General features: G+C 50.6%; 1 protein-coding gene across 1 annotated transcript in view; it reads right to left on the minus strand.

Annotated features, from left to right (window-relative positions):
• Positions 1 to 18898, minus strand: part of SLC25A43 (solute carrier family 25 member 43) — a 37576-nt gene extending 18678 nt beyond the window's left edge. The window contains 4 exon segments of the mRNA XM_040628676.1: positions 8096 to 8268; positions 11020 to 11261; positions 18625 to 18883; positions 18886 to 18898. Of these exon segments, the coding sequence (XP_040484610.1) occupies positions 8096 to 8268; positions 11020 to 11261; positions 18625 to 18883; positions 18886 to 18898 (687 nt within the window).
• Between the last annotated feature and the right edge of the window lie 4302 nt (positions 18899 to 23200).

A 23200-nucleotide genomic window follows, 5' to 3' on the forward strand; every position in this document is an offset into this window, starting at 1 on the left:
AACGATGCTCAACCCGGCCTAAGGGATGTCCAGACATCGACCTGGATCCGAAAAGTGTCCTTTCTTTGCAGACTGCCAAGGCAAGGCTACTGATTGAGGCAGAAGTTAGTCCCCAGTGGGGCCAGACCCCAAAGTAAGCCGGCAGACAGCAAGGAGTTGAAAATGGAACAAAGTAAAGGCAATGTTCCCATCCTCTCCGGCTCCCCGAGAGCTTAGAACTCAGCAGTGTTTGTACTTCAGGACAGGTGAGGTGGCCCTGCTGGGAAAATGGAGCTCTGCCCTACTGAGAATAGATGCCATGTCAACCAAGAAATGTTGAGCTAGGCAGAAAACCTGGAACCTGTTAGCACTTCCTAGGAGGCGTGATGATAATTTACTGTCCCCTCCTGGGACTTTGTGCCTGCTCCCCCAGGGGCTCGGAGAGCCAGCCAGTGGGGCTTTCTTCCCAGTGCCTCCGAACAGGCATGGTCAGTCTGTGGCCAGCCAGAGGGCCAGGGCTGTGGAATGATCTACACTCCTCATTCCGATCTGCTGGCTTCAAGCCTTCCACTGTCAGGCTGCCAGGGACTAAAAGCGGGCCCTCCAGCAGCCTGGTTTTCTGAAGACTGCCCCCCTCCTTTAACTTGAGTTAACCATTTCCTGACCAAAGCCAGGCTCTCGCCTGTCCATTTCTGAGCTTGCACATTATTATTTTTTTTTTCCCAATTACTCTTGCACTGAGCCTGTGAGCCCCCAGTTGCCAAGGTCAGGTCTCCTCTCTCGTCCTCTACTCCTGTACCCAGGCCAAGGGAACAGAAAGAAATGAGCGGATTACCTCGCATCGAGGAACAAGCCCCTGTACTCCTTCCTGGAGGATAAAGCATGGGCCGGAGGAAGGAGAGACGGGTGTTCAGTCCCAGCTCCACCACTTGCTGGCTGTGTGGCTGTTGGGCAAGTAACTGACCCTCTCTGTGCCTCATTTCCTCATCTAGAAAATAGCAATAACACTGGCACTTATTCCATAGAGTTGATAGAGAGGATGAAATGGGATAATAAACTGCCTTGCCCATATTTTTTTAAATGATTTTTTTAAAAGATTTTATTCATTTTATTTGAGAGAGAGCACGTGAGCACAAGCGGGGGGAGGGGCAGAGGGAGAAGCAGACTCCCCGCTGAGCAGGGAGCCCACCCCATGGGGCTCTATCCCCAGACTCTGGGATCACGCCCTGAGCCAAAGGCAGACACTTAACCGACTGAGCCACCCAGGCGCCCCTGCCTTGCCCATATTAAATGACCAATAAATGGTAGTTACTATCAGGTTCTTAATAATTTCTCAATCCCAGGGAAGGCTTTCCTTTCATTCCCTCCTCCTGACATATTTTGCCCCCCCCCCCTTACCCATGACAAATCCTCCCCATCGCAAGAGACCACAGGTTTAGACCGCATTCATTGACCCCGGGTCACCTTTACTGAAATCAACAAACAAATACAAATTCTATGATGCTGTGATCAGTTGAGCCCTTCCAGGCACCATACAAAGCAGTGGGAGGTTGCCGTGAAGAGGGGCTGTGCATCAAAATGGTGTCAAAATGCTGTTCTTTTGTCCTTTGCGCCTATTTGCTTACGTTGAAATGTGCACAGCTGTTTGGGCTGTGGGACGCAGAACCTGACCGCTAAGGTAGGCGACGCAAGATAGCGCGGTATCAGAGGGAGGATTAGAGGCACTTTGAGACAGGGGACTAGCGGAGGTTTACCCAGGGCAGCAGGCCGGGCAAGGAGAAGGCTGCTCTCACCTTCAGCCTGGTTAGGGACAAGCACATGACTTGGAGCTCGCCCCACGGAGGCTAAGGTTCAATTCTGTGCTCACAGACAGTGAGATCTCCTAAGCCGGCCCTGAACTTCATTCATTTTTAAACAAGTATCGAGTGCCTGCTACATGAGGCTACGTGCTGTGGGGATACACAGATGGGTAACCAGCCATGCTTCCCAAAGGCAAAGAGCTTGCAGTGTCGAGGGAATCATGGCACCGAGGATTATAACCCCGGAAAGCATGTGACGTGAGCCAGAAGACAGCCACGGTGCAAGTGAGCTATGGGCATTCAGAAGGGGGTGGCGCTGCCAGGGCGGAGACAATGGTGTGGACACGGGGGAAGGTGGGGCACGTAGAGAAAGGCTAGGGCAATTACACGGGCTGGCTCAGAGGGCCTTCTAGACTAACGGCATCATTTAAAAGGGATTACTCGCCCGCAAAGCTCTTGCAACAAAATAACTATACCCTGGGGGGAGGGGGCGGTGAAAGTGAAAACAGAGCATCTGCAATTATTGATAGAGCACACTGTGAGTTAACTCAGGTTCTCCTGCCCCACAGTCCCCTCCTCCTCGGTGGTCTGGACTGCCCCCATTGTGTTTCTGCAAGGGCGAAACACCTGCCTTTATCCATCAGGATAGGATGGTTGGGGGTGGGGAAAAAGCCAACTCATTTATCAAACAAAACCAACAGATAACGTGCTCCCTTCGGTCAGAAGAGCCAGCCACCACTGAGGCAAATCTCAGTGGAGCCTTTCAGAGGAAGACAGATACTCCAGGCGGAGGTGACAGGAATTTGAAATACACTCATTTATTCTTTAGGGGGCTGGGGGGAGGGGACGAAGATCATTTTGGCGGAATTGGAGGCTTGACTAGAGCAGAGTTTATAAAAAGGCGTGGTTTAGTTAGCCCCCGCGAGATTCGACAATTTGTACTTGCCAACATTGAAAAATCGGGATTTTCGGCTCCCTTGAAAAACTGGGCCCACATTTCAAAATGGCATCCAATCGTTAGAGAAGAGGAGCTTGTCTTGGCCTCCACTGGCCTGCTTTATTCCTTCCTGCTATCGGTATTTAGATGCTAATCACATTTTGGGAGCACAGAGCAAGTTAGCTCTCCAGAATGCTTTGCAAGCCAAAAGCCTGTGATGGCTCAGGACTCCTTTGAAAGCTGTCTTTAGCGGATGAGTGCACGTTATCTGGGTTTCCCAGCATTTCTTCTTCCTGTCATTTCTTCTTCTTGTTACTGCCAAGTTCTTGTTGGCGTTTGATTTTGCAACTCCTAATATAGGACCTCTGTGCAGCGAGGGTGGCGAAGCAGGTAAGAGCCGCATGCAAGGCCAAGGGGCTCGGCCTCCGCCTTTACTCTCTTTGGGGATTACAGAAGGACAGAACACAGGCAGGTCTTAAGAAAATTAGTCTGGCAGGAGCCACAGGCCGGGGCTGGAGGGACTGAAGTGAGTACTGACCTCGGAGACAAGTTACCGGGTCTTAAATCTCAGCTCAGTTCCTGGGCGGGTGGACTTGGGCAGGCTATAGAGCCTTTCAGTGCCTCTGTTTTCTCCTCTGTAAAATGGGCTTGATATGAACGGTATCCACGTCGTAGGGCTGTTTTAAGGATTCAGTGAGATAATGGGCATAGAGCACTTAGCGCAGTGCGTGGTACCTTCGTGCTCTGTGCATGTGAGCATGTCTGTGATTAATCTTGGAGACCAATGAGAGGATTGCTGCCATAGCCTGGTTAGGAGCTAACAAGGCCCGAGATGAGGGCAGGGAGGGCGACAGAAAGACAGACCAGTGCGGGAGCAGCAGGCGGGAAGAACCCACCGGGCTCAAGGTTGCCTGGGAGAGGGGCCAGAGGAAAAGTCAAAGACAACTTCTGGACTTCCAGCCTGGGTGACTGGCTGGTGCGGGCGACGGTACTGAAATGGAAAAGTCGGGGCAGCAGGTTTCAGCAGGTTTCGGGGGACGGAGAGGTCAGTTTGGTACACACTAAGCCAAGGCGGCGCCGCGCAGCAGGCCGTGAGAAGCATGGGTTGGGGCCGAGGATGTGGCGTTGAACGTGAGAAACCAGGAGGGTGCCCAGTTTGGCGAGGGCAGCCGGAGGTGCTAAGCATCTCGGGCGGGTGCAGCATCTGTGTTTGAACAGCACTGGGGCCTCTCTTCACTCGGGGGCCGTGTGTATTCTGCTCGGTCAGCTGTGCCCCTTGGGTGCCACCTTTGTCCTTCAGTTTATGTACTTTCAGTTCAAATGCTGACCTGGCCCAATCCTGCGTGGCTTGCGAGCCTTGATGGGGTCAAAGTCCCCCGGGATAGTGAGCAACAGGCAGACACTTGGTTTTATATTTGATGAAATGGAGACACTTAACATGGGCCGTCGGGGAGGGTGACAGAGTTGCGGGGGTCAGCGGGGGGACTAAGCTTGTGCCTGGTGCCTCCCACCTGATCCTGTCCGAGGGCCCACCAGGGGCTCCAAGGCTCCCACGTTCTCAGCTGCTCCCTGGAGTTTCAGGGTAGCTTTTCTCTCTCTCTTCCATGTGCACCTGTCCAGAGAACCCTTTGCTAAGACTCCCTGGTTCTTAGTAGGGGCCCACAGATTAATCAGACAAATTAACCTCCATCAACATTTCACCCTTCCCCCTTGTTCTCTGAATACACTAAGTGCTGCTGGCCATTTCAGGCCCACGCTCTGGGCCAGGCGGGGGAGATAATGAAGATGACTAGGCCGGGCCGTACCTGAAAGAGCTTGAGCCACGAGGCACTGAAGTGCGGTGAAGGCAATTTCAGGCCGGGCTGTCTCGGGGGCCGTGAAAGCATACCAGGTGTGGGGGGGCACCTCATTCCATTTGTGCACAGGGCTGACCCACCCCCCTCCCCTTTCCCACCAGAAACCATTGCATCAAAACACGCACATACATAATTTATTTACCTCTCCATTCTCTAGCATGCCAGCCAGAACCCAGGGCAAGAAAAAAGAAAGGAATAAAATGAGTGGAAGCATGGTGCAGGAAGGGCTCAGCTGGTTAAACAAGACTTCTGATCATTGTCATTAATGTTCAAGAGAGTTCCAACCTGATGTGGCATTAAATGGGCAGATTGTGTGTGTGTGTGTGTGTGTGTGTGTGTGTGTGTGTGTCTGGACAAAAGCGTATTAGGAGAGCGAGACATTCAGACTAAGTGGCCAGTCGGTGCGAGAGCTGGGAAAATTCCCTGTCCAGCTGGTTATCTAACAGATATCTGACGTTGATTTGCTTCCTGACGGGCGGCTCAAGGAGGAGAGAGAGCCAGGGGAATGCAAATATTACCATTAAGCGTGCTCAGTTCGGAGCAGCCTGGCTGCCCTGCAAAGTTCCCTCGTTATAAATTCAGCTGGCAAACCCTGCCAGCTCCCGTTGGGGGGAGACTGCTACTGAAGCTCTCTCGGAGAAGCTGGACTGTGTGCTTTGCAGGAAAAAAGCCCCACAGCGGAATTTAGGGTGAGCCTGTTGTTTCCAGGCTCCTTGTGCTCCGAACTGAAGGTGTATTTCAAGCAGGGATTAGGAGGTTGTCGACTGGACAGAGATCACTGGCTGCAAGGCTAATCCCCTCAGAGGGCTCAGCAGCGCTCCATTTACTGCAGCGACATCTAATGGCCAGAGGAAGCAGTGCATGTTCTCATTGAAAAGCGGCCTGTGGTTCTGTCTAGCGAGTTACTTTTTTTTAAAGTAGGGTGGATGAGGTATTATTATGTTTATTAACGTCTGTAAAATAACACTTTGGCTGCAACCTTAAGAATTCACTTCCTACATCTTGGATGATATTTATGATGTTATTCATAATTGGATGCTGATCATATTTTATGAAAACCATGCAATTACCTCTTTGGGATTCTTTTTTTTTTTATAACCATCATGACTTTGCATTTATTTTAAAGCTTCTTGTTGAAGCTCTGTGTATCTATTACAAGAAGGTTTCCATACCACGGAAAAGATGATCAAGTTTATTCCCAAATACCCACTTCTAGGGTATCTTACCCTGGTTTATAGTAGAGTGTTGTGGTTAAAAAAAAAAAGTTGAAAAGTGATAGTAATCACTGCTGATGATTGTTGAGATGAGCCACTCACTCACAGCTGCTGCAGGTGTAAACTTACAACCTTTCTGGGGGGCACAGTTCATTCAGAGCCTTCAAATTATTTTTATCTTTTTAAAAATTTATTTTAAGTAGGCTCCACGCTAGGTGAACTCATGTCCTTGAGATCAAGACCTGAGCTGAGGTCAAGAGTCAGATGCTTGGGGCGCCTGGGTGGCTCAGTCCGTTAAGGGGCTGCCTTCGGCTCCGGCCATGATCCTGGAGTCCCTGGACTGAGCCCCGCATTGGGTTCCCCGCTCAGCGGAGAGTCTGCTTCTCCCTCTGCCCCTCCCCCCTCTTGTGCTCTCTCACTCTCTCTCTCTCTCAAATAAATAAATAAAATCTTAAAAAAAAAAAAGTCAGGTGCTTAACCGACTGAATCACCCAGGTGTCCCAGAATTATTTTTATCTTGTGACCTGTAAGTCAATTTGTAGGAATATAGCTGAAGGGTGGCATTATAGATGTGAAAAAAATACAAGGGTTTTCACTGCAATGTTATCTTACTGAAGAATTAGAAATAGCCTAAATATTTAAAAACTGAGAAATTCTTATTTACGGCACAGTGGAGGCAGAGACTGAAGTTATGAGGCCACAAACCAAAGAATGCTTAGGGCACCAAGAAGCTAGAAGAGACAAGGAAGGAGCCTCCCCTACAGCCTTCAGATGGGGCCCGGCCCTGCCAACCCCTTGATATTAAAATTCAAGCCAGCAGAACTTTGTGAGAATAAATCATTATTTTAAGAAAATATCTATGGGATATCCATATGGTGGAGTATTATGTGAAAATTTAAAAAGGTATTCTCAATACTTGATGGCCTGAGGCAATATCCATTATATAATAAGTGAAAAAAATAGGATACTAGTTTTTATATATGGTGGGAACATAATTTTGTAAAAAAAAAAAAGAAGCCCTTCCATCTACCTGTATCATATCTATGTGTGCACACACGCGTATATACATGCGCACACATACAAACAGGCAGAAAACCCATTAATCATAGTGCACAGGTGTTGGGTTTATAAGTAATTATTTTCTTTTTTATACTTTTCCGTGTGTCACAAATTTTCTATAATCTATGTGCATTACTTTTTTTTTATGGTGGTAAAACATTCATACGACACTTGATCTCAGCCAAAAGGCCGAGAAGTGATTGTGGTAAAACATTCATAACATAAAATTGACCATTTTAAGGGTATGTACATTACTTTTAAAATTAGGAAAAATGGGGGCACCTGGGTGGCTCAGCCAGTTAAGCATCTGCCTTCGTACTGCTCAGGTCATGATCCCGATGTCCTGGGATGGAGCCCCGTGTCAGGCTCCCTGCTCAGCCGGAAGTCTGCTTCTGTCTCTCCCTCTGCCCCTCCCCCCAACTCGTGCTCTCTCTCTCTCTCTCTGTCTCTCTCTCTCTCTCGCATTCTCTCTCTCTCAAATAAATAAAACCTTTTAAAAAATTAGGAATAATGGTTTTTGTGAAGAGGCGGGAACTCAGCAGGTGCTAAACTTACACCTACATTATAATTACAATAATGTGGCCATCATTTATTTGTTTGGACAAAGGACAGGAACCGAATACAACCCAGACAGATGAAGTTTGATGGATGGGGGCAGCAGAATGGGGGGGTCATTGTGATGGGTACTATTCTGAAGGCAGTTTTTCTTTATAGGTTGAGATCGGTCCTTTTGGACTTTTTAGTGCTGAGGAAGGTGAGGCCCAAGCCTAGCCAAGAAAGCTGCAAGGAGAAGCCAGGGGTAACGGAGCCCGCAGAGACAAGTTAGAGACGGCCGACAAAGACTCAGCAGGGACTGATCATTTAAAATGGAATTCAACTGAATTATGATCAGTAGTTCCTGGCTGACTTTGGCTCTTTCCAGGCTCTTTCACTGAGACAGCTTTTAAGGAAGAGAGGAGAGAAAAGTGGGCCTCATCTGGACGCTTCATCAAAGACCTAAAAAAGCGGAGTATGGGAACAGGGAGGCCGCTTGGGCTCGAGCCAGCAGCCCTGAGGTTAGCAGCACAAATGCCAATGGAGTGTATGTGTGTGTGTGTGGGGGGGGGGGTTGCATGGTATTTGTGTGAGCCTTCATGAGCTCCCTGGAAACCTGGCATCACTCAGGGTCACTGTTCTTCGCAGTCACTACCGCCCGCAAGCACAGCAAGGCACCCCTCCTACCTGATGGCCCCCCCCCCATATACTCCTCACCTGCATCTTTCTCTTCACCGTGTCAAAAGGATAGGAGAGCGTCTGGGTTACGGCGGCGGCCAGGCAGACATTGGCAAAGTTCTGGAGGGGAGAGAACCGATCTCGGGGTCCATTCCAGAGTTTCTCCAGGTTCATGTAAACTAGAAGGGAGCCAGCGGAGAAGGGGAGAGCACCTGCAAAAAGAAGGCCAGGTAGAGGCTGCTGCTGTCTTGGGTGCCACTGGCTTGAGAACGTGAATGCCTGTGGGGAGTCCGGGTGAAGCCAACAGGACTGGCTCCGGGGCCCGTTACAGGCACTCCAGCCAGAGCCACCCGAAGCAGCTTTTCTTCGGGGACGATAATGTGCTCCATTTTGATAGGGGGTGTGTTATTTGTCAAAATGCATCAAACGATTCACTAAAGGTTGGAGCACTTTGCTGTATGTAAGTTTTACTCTAGAAAGAACCACAAACAAATATTGAACTCTAGTTAATGAGACGTGTTGAACGGTTGAGGGGTGAAGTGCATTGATGTTTGCAAATTACGTGGAAGTCGTGCAGAAATATGTCAGATGGACTGGTGAGTGGCCAGAGGGAAGGACATATACACGATAAAGCCACGTGTTCATTGGAGCATCTGGATGAGGGGCATGTGGGTGTTTCCGATTCTTGTAACATTTTTGGGTGTTAGAAATTTTTAAAAATAAAATCTTGGGGGAAAAAATCACTCCCATAGAGGAAAAAGTGAGCGGCACTTTTGTCAGGTTTTGGAGGCTAAGAGGGACTGGTCTCTGGCTGAGAAGGAGACATTCTGTGCGAACTAGAGAGCGGGGCTGTCCTGGTGAGGGAGGGCACTTGACCTTGCTTTGGGGAATGATGTGGCCATATCAGGACCCAGGAAAAAATGGCAAGCAGGTAGGGCGCTAGGTGGTCCTTTCAAGAAACTTCCAGAAACTTCAGGAGCTATCTTAAGCTTAAAGAGGGGCTAAATTTCTCCCTCAAAATAAGATTTAAAAGGGGGGCTAGCATCAGTGGGGTTGCTTGTCTTGAGGAAAATGTAATATCTATTTAATAACACATTACAAATGAAGTACCAACTCCCCCCCACCTTTAACTTCATTCAGAAAATGTTTGCGGAGTTTATGTGATGTGCTGGGCCCTATGCTGGGTGCCGGGAATACAAAGAGGTGTAGGCTAATTCCTGGAGGAGATGGACAGCTGATATGTGCCATAACTGGGTGGGGTGGGGTGTCGATACAAAGTGCTCTAAGCACACGAGGACCAGAGGGATTAATTTTGCCTAGAGGAATCAGGAAGGATTTCACAGAAGAGAGAGAACTTTCCTACTGGGTCTTGGAGGATTGAGTAGGAGTTCGCCAGACATCGGGAGAGCAGACAGGCAGTCCAGGCAGAGGGAACAGCAGGAACAAAGGGACTGGTGTTTCCAGGAAATTGCAAGTTTTTCTGGATGGCTGGAGCATGAGGGCAGGCAGAGGGACCGCAGGAGGCGAGGTGGGATGGGCTGGCTGGGGCCAGGTGTGAAGGAGCCTATGGTGTGCCATGAGGAATTTGGGCTTTTCCCGTAGCTCAGGAGTCAGGGAGGGCTGGGATGGAGGACAGCGGAATGAGGGTGGTGGAATGGCCGACTTCAGTTTTGGAAGGTCACCAGGCCCTGCTAGCAGTGCCCAGGACCGGGACCCGGTAGGACCCTCTCGTGAGTGTCTGCAGGAAGGATGAAGATGAGGGGCAGAGGAGGCGAGGATGGAGGAGGGCGACAGACTGAGAGTGAAGAGGTCAAGCTGATAGTACTTGGTGACGGAAGCCCCAGTGGAGAGAGAAGAGGAGCTGAAGCGGTTCTAGGCTTCCTCCGGCTTGGGCCGCTGGGTGAAAGGCAGGTGGTCGTGTTCTTTAGGGAACCCAGGAGGAGCAGGTGTGAGACTAACGAGGACGTCAGGTTTAGTCTTGAGGTGGATGCGCCCAGGGAGCAGCCGGTGAAGGTGTCCAATAGCAGGTATTCATCCTGCCATTGGGAATGGGTAGCAGTCAGTGGTTAAGACAGAGGGCTCTGGGGTGACATCGCTAGGTTCTTCCGCTTTCTATCTATATGATCTCAGGCAATCCCTTTGTTTCCCTAAGCATCGTTTCCTTGTCTGTAAGGTGAGGCTTAAATAGGAAACTGTAAGCGAGGCATTCGGCACAATGCCAGGCCCAGAGCGGGCACCAGTAAATGTTAGTCACTGTTGTCACAGAGTTGAGGTCATTAGAGTATCATGATGCTTGGTTAAGCCACGAGCTTAGCTGAGGCCACCTGGGGAGGGGATGGAGGATGAAAAGAAAGCCAAGGAAGGAGCCCCGGGGGAACAGGGACACGTAAGGGGCTGGCGGCATCCGATGAGCCAGATAAGACAGAGCTGCTAGAGAGGTGGGAAGGACATCCAGGAGTTGGTGGGGTCCTAGAAGCCAGGTTTCCAGAAGAAGGAGTGATCAGTCTCATTAAATGCTGCAACAAAGGTCCGATACTGGGCGAGAGTCTGCCGGGTTTGGCAGCTGGGGGACTCTGGTGACTCTTGCGTGTGTAGCCTTGGCAAAGGTTCCAGAGACCACGGAAGCTACAGTTGCTACCCTGGTTGTGCTCACACGTGTGTGTACGCATGCTGAGTCTCCTTCCCGCAGTCAGATGGGGTGTGTGGGATTATCTTCCTATCAGTTTGGGCTGAGCCACCTTCACTCTCTCTTCGTCCCCTCCCTGGGATGGGACAGGCCAAGGTTAGGAGTGGGGTATATGGCTATGGAATTGAACGAAGCTAATTGGCTCTATGTGGGTTGAATCCATAGGACCTTGACCTCAAAAAACCGCATTTAACTGGTTACAAACAAAGGTATACAATATTCATCTATATCAAAGAACACAACCTTTCCCTGGACAAGGTGAAAACTTCGATCTTACCTAGAACAGTAAGGGAAACTCCTCGATACAGGGCTAGGAACCCCTCCTGTTGATAAACAGTAGAAAAAGCATGGAGGATCCCTCTGTAAGATGGTTGCAGCAGGTTCTGCACAATCAACCGGGTTTTGATGAGGTCTGTAGGGTATGTCACAATGGTGGAAACCATGCCTGCGAGACTCCCAGCCATGATGGAGCTCCACTGGGAAATATGGCCCAGGTCATCCGTGAATAGCATGACAAACCTAGGAGAAAAAAAAGGGGGAAAACCCCAAGAGAATCAGCTATGGATTGTGCTAGAGTGCTCTATACTACTTCTTGCAATATCTCCCAGTATTTGGAAATGTTTTACAGAGTGAAAATTACTATACGATGCCTGACCTTCTTCTTTATGTCTACCCTAAGTTCTTCCCACTTCATTTGAAGCATTTTCCCCTTTATCTGTAAAACTGTCAATCCTGGCTTGCCTGTGGGGTATAAATGAATAGGAAGACTTGGTAAATACTGAACTGGAATGTGTGCTGTTGAAACTTAAATGAAATCGCTTGAAATGACGACTTGGAGAATCCTCAGTAATTGAGTTTTTTTTTTTTTTAAGGTAAGCTCTACTTCCAATGTGGGGCTTGAACTCATGACCCGGAGATCAAGAGTCTCATGCTCTACGGACTGAGCCAGCCAGGCGCCACACTCCCCCTCCCCCCCCCAGTAACGGAGTTTAAAAAATGTATTGGCTTGGGTGCCTGGGTGGCTCAGTCAGTTAAGCGTCTGATTTCATTCAGATTATGATCCCAGGGTCCCACTGAGCCCACGTGGGAGTCCCTGCTCAGCAGGGACTCTATGTCTCCCTCTCCCTCTTGCTCTGCCCCTCCCCCTGCTTGTGCTCTTTCTGTCACTCTCTCAAATAAATAAAAATCTTTAAAAAAATGTATTGGGTTAACAGTTATAAGGGAAGATGGGCCACCACCTTCCTAGTTGTCTGGGAAATGACAAATAAAAACAAGATACCATTTCTCACCCAGCAGATTGGCAAAGATGAAAAAGCCTGATAATATCAAGTGATGCGGAGGACACGTGGAGACAGGAATGCTCCCCCACTACAGTTGGAAATGTAAATTGGTCCAGCCCCTTCGTAATATCCAGCACAACTGAGATAATGCCTCCTTTCACCCCGGCGATTCCATTCCTAGGTGCATATCTTAGGGAAGCTCTTACACACGTACATGTGAAGACACATACAACATTGTGTGTTCGTGTGAAAAGTCGGACAACCTAAAAGTCCCTTTGTAGGCGAATGGATAAATTGTAGTAGTCATACAATGGATACTACAGTTACAATGAGCTTGCGACTACGTATTCATATGGATAATCATAAAAGCATAAAGTTGAGTGAAAAAAGCAAGTTGCAGGGTGAGCTATAGTGTATGACAAGCATCTAGTTAAATTAAGAAACATACCCATAAAAACATACCTTATATTATTCATGGATAGATAAAGCTACATATTTAAAAAGGTATAAAATAGGGGCGCCTGGGTGGCTTAGTCGTTAAGCGTCTGCCTTTGGTTCAGGTCATGATCCCAGGGTCCTGGGATCGAGCCCCACATCGGGCTCCCTGCTTAGCGGGGAGCCTGCTTCTCCCTCTGCCTCTTGCCCGGCTCTTGTGCTCGCTCTCTCTCTCAAATAAACAAATAAATCTTTAAAAAAAAAACCTTAAACAAAAAAGTGTAAAATAGCTCCCCAGGAAATGAGAATGAATGGGACTTCATCTTTCTCTGGAATCTTTTATTTCTTGTATTACAAAAAGATACCTGAGGGGCACCTGGGTGGCACAGCGGTTAAGCGTCTGCCTTCGGCTCAGGGCGTGATCCCGGCGTTATGGGATCGAGCCCCACATCAGGCTCCTCCGCTATGAGCCTGCTTCTTCCTCTCCCACTCCCCCTGCTTGTGTTCCCTCTCTCGCTGGCTGTCTCTATCTCTGTCGAATAAATAAATAAATAAATAAATAAATAAATAAATAAATAAATAAATCTTAAAAAAAAAAAGATACCTGAAGTATCTTTCATTCTGTCTTTCATGCTGTTACTTCTGGATGGTGGGTACATGGGCACTCTTCTTTGTGTTTCTCTACAGTTTTATAATGTAGTCAAAAATGGCTTTGGGTGTACTTTTCCAAATGCAAGCCAGAAAGCCACTGTTATGGTCCCTCTTTTTGGAAGCAGCGCATCCCCAGTCATGAGGACCTACCGTGGCAGAAATTGTTCTAAGGCACTTTTACACGGTACACATTCCCTGCCGAGGAAGCCAAGGAATTTTACTCCTTGCTGATGAGAACAAAATCCAGAAGGGCTTGGAAACCAGGACAAATAGTATTTTCTACCAGAGAATGAGGTAGGGGAGAGGGAGAGGAATAGCAGGGGCTTGAATAAAAGGAAAGTGAACAGGGCTAGGCTAAAAAAAAAAAGTATCTTTTTATTTTTTAAAAGATTTTATTTATTTATTTGAGAGAGAGCATGAGCAGGGGCAGAGGGAGAGGGAGAAGCAGGCTCCCCACTGAGTAGGGAGCCCAATGTGGGGCTCGATGCCAGCTCCCTGGGCTCATGACCTGAGCTGAAGGCAGATGCTTAACTGACTGAGCCACCCAGGCACCCTGTATGTTTTTTAAAAATGAGACCATCCCCAGTTCTTTGGCTTTCAAATCTCCCATAAAGAGGCATGTATCCTGTTCCTTCAGGCTGGCAACAAGCCAGGGCCCTCTGCGTGATAAATAAGATAAGTGGGATTCAGGTGAAATCATTTGAGGAGTCCTAGGACGGTTCCTTTGCTCCCAAGTAAACACTCATTGATTAAAAGCTTGTCTTTCGAGGAGCGCTTGGTCGGTTAGGCGTCGGCCTTCAGCTCAGGTCATGATCCCAGGGTCTTGGGATGGAGCCGCGAGTCGGGCTCCCCGCTCAGGAGGCAGCCTGCTTCTCCCTCTGCCACTCCCCCTGCTTGTGCGTGCTCGCTCTCACTCTCTCTCTAATAAATAAAATCTTAAAAAAAATAAAAGCATCTTTTTCAAGCTGTAAGAAGGTCTTAACTTCATTTTGTCAACCTACTGTTGACCTGTTAATTGCGCTAATTGAAAGTCATTAAAAAAAATGCAGTCCTGAGTTAAACCAGCGACTTTTGAAAGATGCAGGTAACTAAAGCCGGCATTCGCCAACGGGCCACTGGCCTGCCTCACTGCACACTTCCTTGTTCCTCCCTCTTCTCTCCCTCGGCCAGTCGAGGTGGAGGGGAGCCCGAGGAGGGACAGGGGAGACAGAGGACATGGACATGCTTGACTGCGGGGGTGGTCTGCAGCAAGCTGGAACAATCTAGACGACGGTGGGAGTTTGAAATGCCCAAAGAAACGCCATTCCTTCTCATCGCCTCGCCCTATTCCCTCTCCGTGGCCACTTCCAGGGCCTGACGTAATTCAGGACCCATTTATCGAACATCCGCGATGTGCCAGACCCTGTGCTAGCCCTCGGCAGCGGTCCTAAAGAGCTCACCAGCCCTGCCAAGCAGTGGCGGAGAGGGGCGACGGGAGAGGAAATAGGCCCCTGGTTCGCTCAACGACTTGACGGACCAGGAATAGGAACCCAGTTGGGTTATAAAGTAGGGTCTTACTATCAAATACACGATATTCAGAAGAACCAAAGCAAGTCCTTTCTTCTCAGACTCTTATCATCTAATAGAGACAAGGACCCCCCCACCCTGCCCCTGAGAATTGCAGAGTCAAGGCGGGCAACCCTGATAGGCCATCGATGACATCATCCTGGGCCCCAGGGCTTCAGCTCTTGTCTGATTGGCTGGGGCAGCAGTGTTCCCCTTTCTCTCCTTCTCCCCACCCCGCTCCCCACATGCACAGAAGCTTTTCCCGGAGAGACTGGCTAAGCTGGTGAACAGCAGTAACCCCTTCCTTTCAGCCACAGGATATCACACACCCCCTGGGTATATGTAGTTAGAACTGCCAACGCCGCCGAACACGAGCTCGTGAAGTGGTTATGCGGTAAGACAGCGGTGCGGGTTACCGACTGTTCCAGGGCGGCAGGGGCCCAAAGCAATGTTTATAGAGCTTGACAAGCAGCTGCGGAGCGAAGCTGGAGGAGGATCTACGGGTTGATGTATTTGACAGCCCTCCGCTGTGTAACGTACTATCTACTGCCGGGGCCCAGCTCCTAATAGACTCTTCCGAGCGGACTTTGGATCATAAATCCAAGCGAGCAGACGTATCAGCATCACAATGGCGGGCAGAGCCCGGGACTAAGGAGCCAGAAGACCCGGTTTCAAGCTCCAGCTCTGCTATTAATTCTCTTTGGGGACAAGTCAATTAATCACTCCATTTCCTGAACGTTCTAGATGTTTACGCTTTGTTCACACCCCTGATCCTAGGCTATCTACCATTACCCTCAGCCAACTGTTTTTGCAAACTCATGGCGAGGAAAGAGTAGAGATGAGTCAATAAAACGACAGACCAAAGGTTTCATCCCTACGTAGGAAGGATGGCACCACGATTAATCAACCGCTTTGTTTTCTGTGCTTAGCCATTTACTGAAATACTCCCTTTTAGTTTCCAGAAGGAAAACAATCTCGCAGGAAACATTATTAGCAAACTTAGGCCAGGGAACTCTCTCTTTCTTCCTCTCCTGGTCACCAGCCACCAGCCTGTGTCAGGTGCCCTCAGTTGCTGCACGGACGAGTGCAACAGGTTCCTAACTGGCCCGGCCACCACCGGTCTTCCTCCTCTCTAGTCATTGTACCCTGCCACCAGGTGACGGTAATTCCTGTTGAGTTGCTTTAGTCATCACCCTCCCACCACCTACCACCTCCTCAAAAATCTCCCACAACTAACCTTGGCCATACTGAACGAAGTCCAAAGTCCTTAACCCGGCTCTCTGAGACCGCATTCCAACCTGCTCTTCTTGCTGTACTTCCCATTACTGCTGTAGACACACCCTGCGTTCCAGTCCTGCGGCATGCCTGCCCACCTGTGCGCCTTGGCTCATGACGTTACCTGCAATCTTTCTTTCTCCCCATCTGTGCCCAGCAAACTCCTACTCATTCTCCCCAGACCAAACTCAGGTGGTTTTTCTCCTCTGTGAGGTCCTCACGTCGTCTCCTCCTCATCAGAAGTGTGAATTTATTTTCTTTTAAAGGTTTCATTTCTAAGTAATCGCTACACCCAATATGGGGCTCGAACTCATAACCCTGAGACCAAGACTTGCATGCCTTACCGACTGACCAAGCCAGGTGCCCCAGCAGTGTGAATTTCTGTAGCACTCAGCCACGTGCTACAGACACACTCCTCTTCTTCTAGTCCTCTGTAAGCCCTGGAGCACCGGGACCACGCCCCTTTCGTCCCTGCATTGTCCGCACACCACGCCCACGGTGGGTACTTAATGAAGCCTGGCTGTATTGATGTCGAATGAATGCAGAGAGAAAGGCGGCGTGATGTTGCAGAGGAATGGATTTGGAGGCAGAGGTCAGGTGATGGGGTCTCAGCTCTATCACTGAGGAGGGGTGCGGCCAGTCTGAGCCTGATTCTGCATCTGTAAAATGGGCATGATACTTCCCACTCGATGGACCTTCCAGGGCAGGAGGCAGGAGTTGTAGAAATCCAACACACGCACTCAAGGGTAACTAGGTAGACGCGATGGCTACATTGCTTGGCTTGATGTGTATGTACGTCAAAACATCAAGTTGTACACCTTAAACGTATACACTTTTTATATGTCGAGATATCTCAATAAGGCTGTTAACAAAATTCAATGACGTACATATACTCGGTGGTCAAGGGCAGGCCGCCCCACGATGGGCAGCAATGGCATGGAGATGATCTTGAGCTGAAAACAATCAAGGCCCAAGACTCAGGCAGAAACTTTGACCACCCCCCTCGACTGCCTAAAAAGCATTTAGAGGACCGGCTCCAGGAAGAGAGCGCTCGCCATAAATAACACAGGAACTAGGGGTGGTAAACAGGGAAGAATTTCGCCAAGTCGGTTAAAATTCCTCTCTAGGTCCCCTCCTTCCTGAGTGGCCGAGCAAACACTTGTTTACCAAACATTTGCTCTCTTTCATCCTGCTGTGACTTGCATTCCTTCCTTCTCAAGTCCCAGACCCCCACCTCCTCCTCCTTAGCTCGGAAGGACATCTGTATCTCATTTTGCCTGTCTTGGGAAACTCGTGTGTGTGGGTTCCCCGCACGGAGGAAATTAAGTTTGATTTTCTCCCGTGAATCTGTCTCCCGTCCACTTAATTCTTCGTCTGGCTGGAAGAACCTTGGACAGAGGAAAAGGTCTTCCTCTCAGATGGTGATGACCAGAACAGCCACAATACTTAAACCCGCTTGTAAAGTTCTGCCTCCTAATCCTTCGCGTACATTCCAAAGGAAGATTTCCGTACCACTTTGTGGAGAACAGAGGGACGTGGGGAGAACTGTTTACAGACATCAGGCCAGATGTTGCTGAGGAGGAAAGAGAGCCTTGAGACAAATGCCCCAGGATCTCACTACCTTTCCTCCCCAGGGGAAGAGAAGGAACTTCTCCCAAACCTAGGTGACATGTGCACTGGTCCAGAGGACTCAGTGAGAAGGATGGTTCCATCCGGCTTGTCAGCTGCCAGGTGAGCCTTCCAGCACCAAAGGTGAAAATCCCGACTGTTAGCCTCCAAGGCGTCAACTAGGTGGCGAAGACTGTGAGCTGTTTGTCTGAGTCAGAGCCAAGGCCAGTCCTCAGAGCTGGCACTGTGCCCACGGAATGAGGCGCACAGGGACCCTCCCCCAAGTACAGAAGCCTCTTCAGGAAGAGCCCTGAAGCTCCGTCAGTACCGTTTCATTCTTCTAGGCTTGTTTTCAGTTAAAATGCAAATATCTCTGAGCTCTGAGGAACCTTTGCCGACTCCTCTGGCATTTGCATGTTTAGATCTTTTCCCAAGAAGCCGCAGTTGTTGGAGAAGGTGAAAAAAGCGCGAAGAATGAGGCCGGTGGGCAGAGGGTGGGGTGGGGCAGTAAGTTGAGGGACCTGTTTGCAGCCTCTGTCGGGCCCTAAAGGCAAAGCTTCATGGGGGGGGGGGCAGAAATCTGTGGCCTCTTGCGGCCATGGGTTGGGCCCTCTGCCCCTACCAAGCACTACCTCCTGGGGGCTTTGCTCGCAAAGGCACAACTGCACACACACACACCGTCCGAAGGGTCTCTCTCTCCTAAGCCCAAGGCAAAATTTCCAACTTAGCGGACGCTGGGAATGGTCGGTCCGGAGCCATCTCTCTGGGGAGGTCTTCACCCCTTCTCCCCAGTCTCCTTTTGCCCCATTCCACCTCCTCGCCCATCCAACTCCGGGGGGCCGCCCCACAAAACGGGCCCTGACGGGGCGGGGAGCCCCGAAGTGCACCCCGGGGCCTGCGCAGGTGCCGCCTCCTGGCCGAACAGCCCCGAGGGGCTCGCGCGCGATCCGGAAGGAGGCCGCGGCCCCCCGCGGGGGGCGGGGGGGTCTCCCGAGGCCGAGCCCGGGAAGCAGTGCGGGCCCCCCCCCGCCCCCCGCCGGCCTACCGGCTCCGGCGCCCGGGCCCGCCCCGCCGCGGCCGGCTCTTACTTGCGGTAGGCGGCGAGCTGCACGGCGCTGCAGGGGAAGAGGCGCAGGCACGCCACCGCGTTCCCCTTCCACAGGGCCCGGGGCCCCTCGGCGCGCCACACCCGGAGCCCCGCGGCCCACGGCCCCCGGGCCTGGCCCCGCGCGCCGCCGACCTGGGCCAGCACGGTGGCGAGCTCGAGCGGCGCGGTGAGGCTGAGGCTGAGCGCCCCCGCCGCGGCCGCGCACAGCAGCCGCTGGCCGCCGGTCAGCCGGCCGTCCGCCGCCACGTCGCCATGGCGCTCGGCCGCCCAGCGCGGCCCGACCCGGCTGGGGCACCACCGCGTGGCTCGGGCCCGCGGCTCCCGGCGGCCTCCCCGGCGCAGCGCGCGGATCGGGGCCCCGCCCGGCGTGTGGGGCGGGCCGCGGCCGGACCGGGAAGCCGGGTCCTCGCCCGCGCGCCGGCCTGGGCGCCGGGGCTGGGCGTGGGGAGGCCGCCCCGGGGCGGAGGCCCGGCCCGCGGACTGTGCTCTGCAGCCGGCGGGGGTGTGTGTGCACCGGGCAGAGTCGCCGTGCTCCCCGCGCCCGGGCGGCTCGACTTCTGGCTCCTTCAGTGCCATGCGCTCCCCCGGCCTCCTCCCCTGTCCCCCCATCCGTCCTCCCCCCTTCTCCCTTTCCACATTCCACACCTGGCCCGGGCTCTCCTCCCGCCAACCTCTCATTTTCTGCCCCGAGAAGCAGCCGTGTCCGCGGCGCGGTGCAGAGGGGAGAGCGGCCTCGCTTCCTCCGCGGCTGCCTCTCATACTTGTCAAGCGCCGGGCGTCCCGTGCACGATCTCGTTTCATCCTCACGAGAGCCCTTCATGGGCATGTCCTCGTTTACTGCCCTCGTTTGGGGAGGACGTTGTTGTGCTCTGGACTCCGGAACCCGCCTTCGCATCTTGGCTTGGCAGCTTTCCAGCTGCGTGACCTGGGCGGGGGGCGGCACTCCAACCCCTCTCTGTGCCTCAGTTGCTTCCCCTGTAGGGGCTTCCTCTAGGGCTTGTTGTAAGGATTAAACGAACAATGACAGAGACCAGCCCCAGCAAGAATTTCCGGGCCCCTTCCAGGTCCTTCTAGACTGATTAAGAATCAGATGGACAGGAGACAGAGTAACAGGAGAAAATCAAATTTAATTTTATATGCACGCTGAATCCACGCTGCCGTGGACATTCCAAAGACAGTCAAAACAAGGTTATCCATGCCACCCGGAGCTGAGGAGAAGAGGGTAGGGGTCTGGGACTCCACGGGACAATACAAAGAAGAGCAGATGTTTGGCAGTGAGATGTTTGCCCTGCCAGGCAGATGTGTCATTCATAAAATGTATCTCTGGTACTAACCCTTATTCTGGACAAGACCCCCAATTTAGATTCTTTTGTGTAGTTCAGGGAGGGGCAAAGGTTTCTCTTGAGCTCATGTGGTCTCGATTGCCTCAGCTCAAAACAGTCGGCATGCCAAAGTGGCCCATCTTGGGGCAGCCGGCCCTTGGCCTGTGCAGCACTGTGTGTTAGCTGTGATCAGATACTGTTTTGCGGAAGCGGAAACTAAGACGGAGAGCTTGACTCACTCTAGGTCACAGCTCCAAGAGGCATTCTGGATTCAAATCTAGGTCGATTTCATGCCAACTAACAGCAACACTACGTGTCCCCTGTGACTGCAGAGTATAACTCAAGCAAGGACATTTGCAGTGGCTCTGTTAGCTTAAGAGGACGATGGAGGCAAAGAAGGGCTAAGAACGATTTGGCCAGAATCCAAGAAGAATTTTGTTAAGTTAAAAAGAATTCCAAGTTTCTCCCTGTCTCTCTTTTTGAAAAGCCACATTGATGATGACAGTGCAAAGGAAAGCGGCAGTCAGCGATCTGCGAGGGTAAGACATCCCAGGTGCACGGTTGCTCTGAGGCTTATCTAGTTATTTCCTACAATTTACTAACACACAGGACGATAAAGGAACCTTTTCTAAAAGGCATCCCAGGGCCTAGATTCAGAGGACTCGTTCTCATTACAGAAGCCTTGCTCTGCTCTCAAAGATGGGAGAACGCGTACTTTTCATACTCTGTGACTTCTCCCGTCCTGCTGTCAGCCGACTTCACAGCTGAGGGAGGGTGCGGAAAGGAGGCTTATGACCATGGACTTGAAGAGGCCTTGAACTGGAACTTGGGGACAACAGCAACGAAACCTTCAGGTAGCCCTTTGTCCTAGAGCTCCTTCCGGGAGCTCTGTCCTGCGAATGAAACAGTCGATGCAGTAACCCCATTGTATGGAGATTGGCTCAAGCCAGTTTTCGTTTTGTTGGGAGGCAACCTGTGTGAGGCGGTCCACGGCACCCATCCTGGGGACGGGGATGGACACGCCTTTCCTTACCACCGCCATCCTTTTTGTCCCGTGCGAATAAGATGGTTCGGGTGAACTGGAGGCAAGAAGCACGGTTTGTACTTTTCATAGTGGTGGGCCAGGAGAAATCAGGAGCTGATGGTTTATTTTAACCTAGACAGTAAAAATGTATATATTTGTTTCACTGCAGGTTCAATAGTAAAATGAGTAACAGCAAAGTGTGTATTGGTTGCCTTCTGTCTTTTCGTGACAGGGTGCCAACAGAATGAGCTGTGTTCGTATTTTCAGTCAGAGCCTCATTCGTTTGCTAACCATTGGGAACATTATATATAATGGTCTTAAGCATTAATCAATTCCTGAGTGTGTCACGTATTTGGAGGGTGCCTTGGAGACTCAGGCTAACGTTCCTGCTTCTTGGTGAAAAGTCTGTGAAGAAACATAGCAGGTTAAGGACCCACAACTTTGGGAAAGGCACGTGATGTGAAACTGGGGTACTCTGCTAAAAATAAATGTATGAGGGGCGCCTGAGTGGCTCAGTCAGTGAAGTGTCTGTCTTTGGCTCAGGTCATGATCCCAGGGTCCTGGGATCGAGCCCCGCATTGCATCGGGCTCCCTGCTCAGTGGGGAGCCTGCTTCTCCCTCTCCCTCTGCTCCCCACTCATGCTCTCTCTCTCAAATAAATACGTAATATCTTAAAAAATAAATGTATGATAACTTTTAAAAAAGGATGCAGAGGGCACCTGCTTAGTCAGTAGAGCGTGCAACTACTGATCTCGGGGGGGTTGTAAGTTCGAGCCCCATAAAGAAATCGAGAGATTACTTTAAAATAAAAATTTTAAAAGGAGGCAGTTAGTAAAACAAACAAACGAACAAACAGAGAAGGAGTAATTCAACAGAAGGAGAAAGGTGGCTGGTTGCTCGAAGGCACTAGGCAAGCAGTCTCCTGTCACGCTGGCCAGGCTCTGGGAGATGCTAACAGTTTTAAATTCAACAACTGTCATTTTTCACTTTCTCTTCTAAGTGATATCTTTTCTCCACTGTACTGTTAAAAAAAATTCAACCAAATAACTTTGAAGATCTAATTGACTTTCTTTCCTTTTTTTTTTTTTAACGAGAGAGAGAACGTGCACGAGGGCATGAGTAACAGAGGGAGAGGGAGAATCTTAAGCAGGCTCCATGCCCAGCATGGAGCTCGATTCTGAGACCCTGAGATCATGACCTGAGCCGAAATCAAGAGTCGGACACTTAACCCACTGAGCCACCCAGGGGCCCCTAAAGTGATTCCTCTTTCTTAAGTGATTCTTAAGTGATTTTGAAAAAGATTTTATTTATTTATTTGAGAGAGACACAGAGAGAGAGAGAGAGAGAGCGTGCGCGAGCACCAGCAGGGGAAGGGGCAGAGGGAGAAGCAGACTCCCCGCTGAGCAGGGAGCCCGCAGTGGGGCTCGATCCCAGGACCCTAGGATCATGACCTGAGCCGACTGAGCCACCCAGGCGCCTCTCTTGAGTGATTCTCGACTAGGGCAGCATTCCCTGTGGCAAGTAGAGATGCTCAGAGGAACTGTATGAAGTGGAAGGTCATTCTGGGCAGGAGGGTGGTGGGGCAAGAAGTTATTAACAAAAGAAAAGAAAGGATTGGTTTTAGGCTAGGATATCTTCTTTTGGGGGGGAAGGAAATGGTGGGGTGTTTCTCATGCAGATTACGTTCCTAGTGCTGATCTGGACGTTTCAGATTGACTTCAAAAGTCACATTTCTCAGAGAGGTAGAAACTGTAATTCACTCTTGGTTTGCTGTCTTGGGGAAGGGGGGAGTGACTCCCATTTGCCCTTGTTTTTCTTTTCTTCTTTTTAAAAAAAAATAATACATTAGCTTAGTTCGACTTGCTGATGTTTGTCAGATTATAGTTTGTCTTCCTGTAATTATACCAACGTTGGTTGATTCCTGCTTTCTTTGTCTTTCATTCTTTAGCGTTATGGAATTTTGCAAATTACAAAAGTAGCAACTACCTGTCATACACCAGACACACAGCACAGAAGTGTATTTAGAGAGTTAAGTCCCCCTGCACATGCTGGGAGTTAAACAGTGGTAAGAGCATCCTTCCTTGCATTTTTCTCCTGCTCAAATATTCTTTTTTACAGGGGTTTCCCCTCCCTCCCTCCCTCCCTCCCTCCTTCTCTCCCTCCCTCCCTCCTTCCCTCCCTCCCTCCCTCCCTCCCTCCTTCTCTCCCTC

Source organism: Ursus maritimus, assembly GCF_017311325.1.
Source record: "Ursus maritimus isolate PB19 chromosome X unlocalized genomic scaffold, ASM1731132v1 scaffold_X1, whole genome shotgun sequence".
Lineage (NCBI taxonomy): Eukaryota > Metazoa > Chordata > Mammalia > Carnivora > Ursidae > Ursus > Ursus maritimus.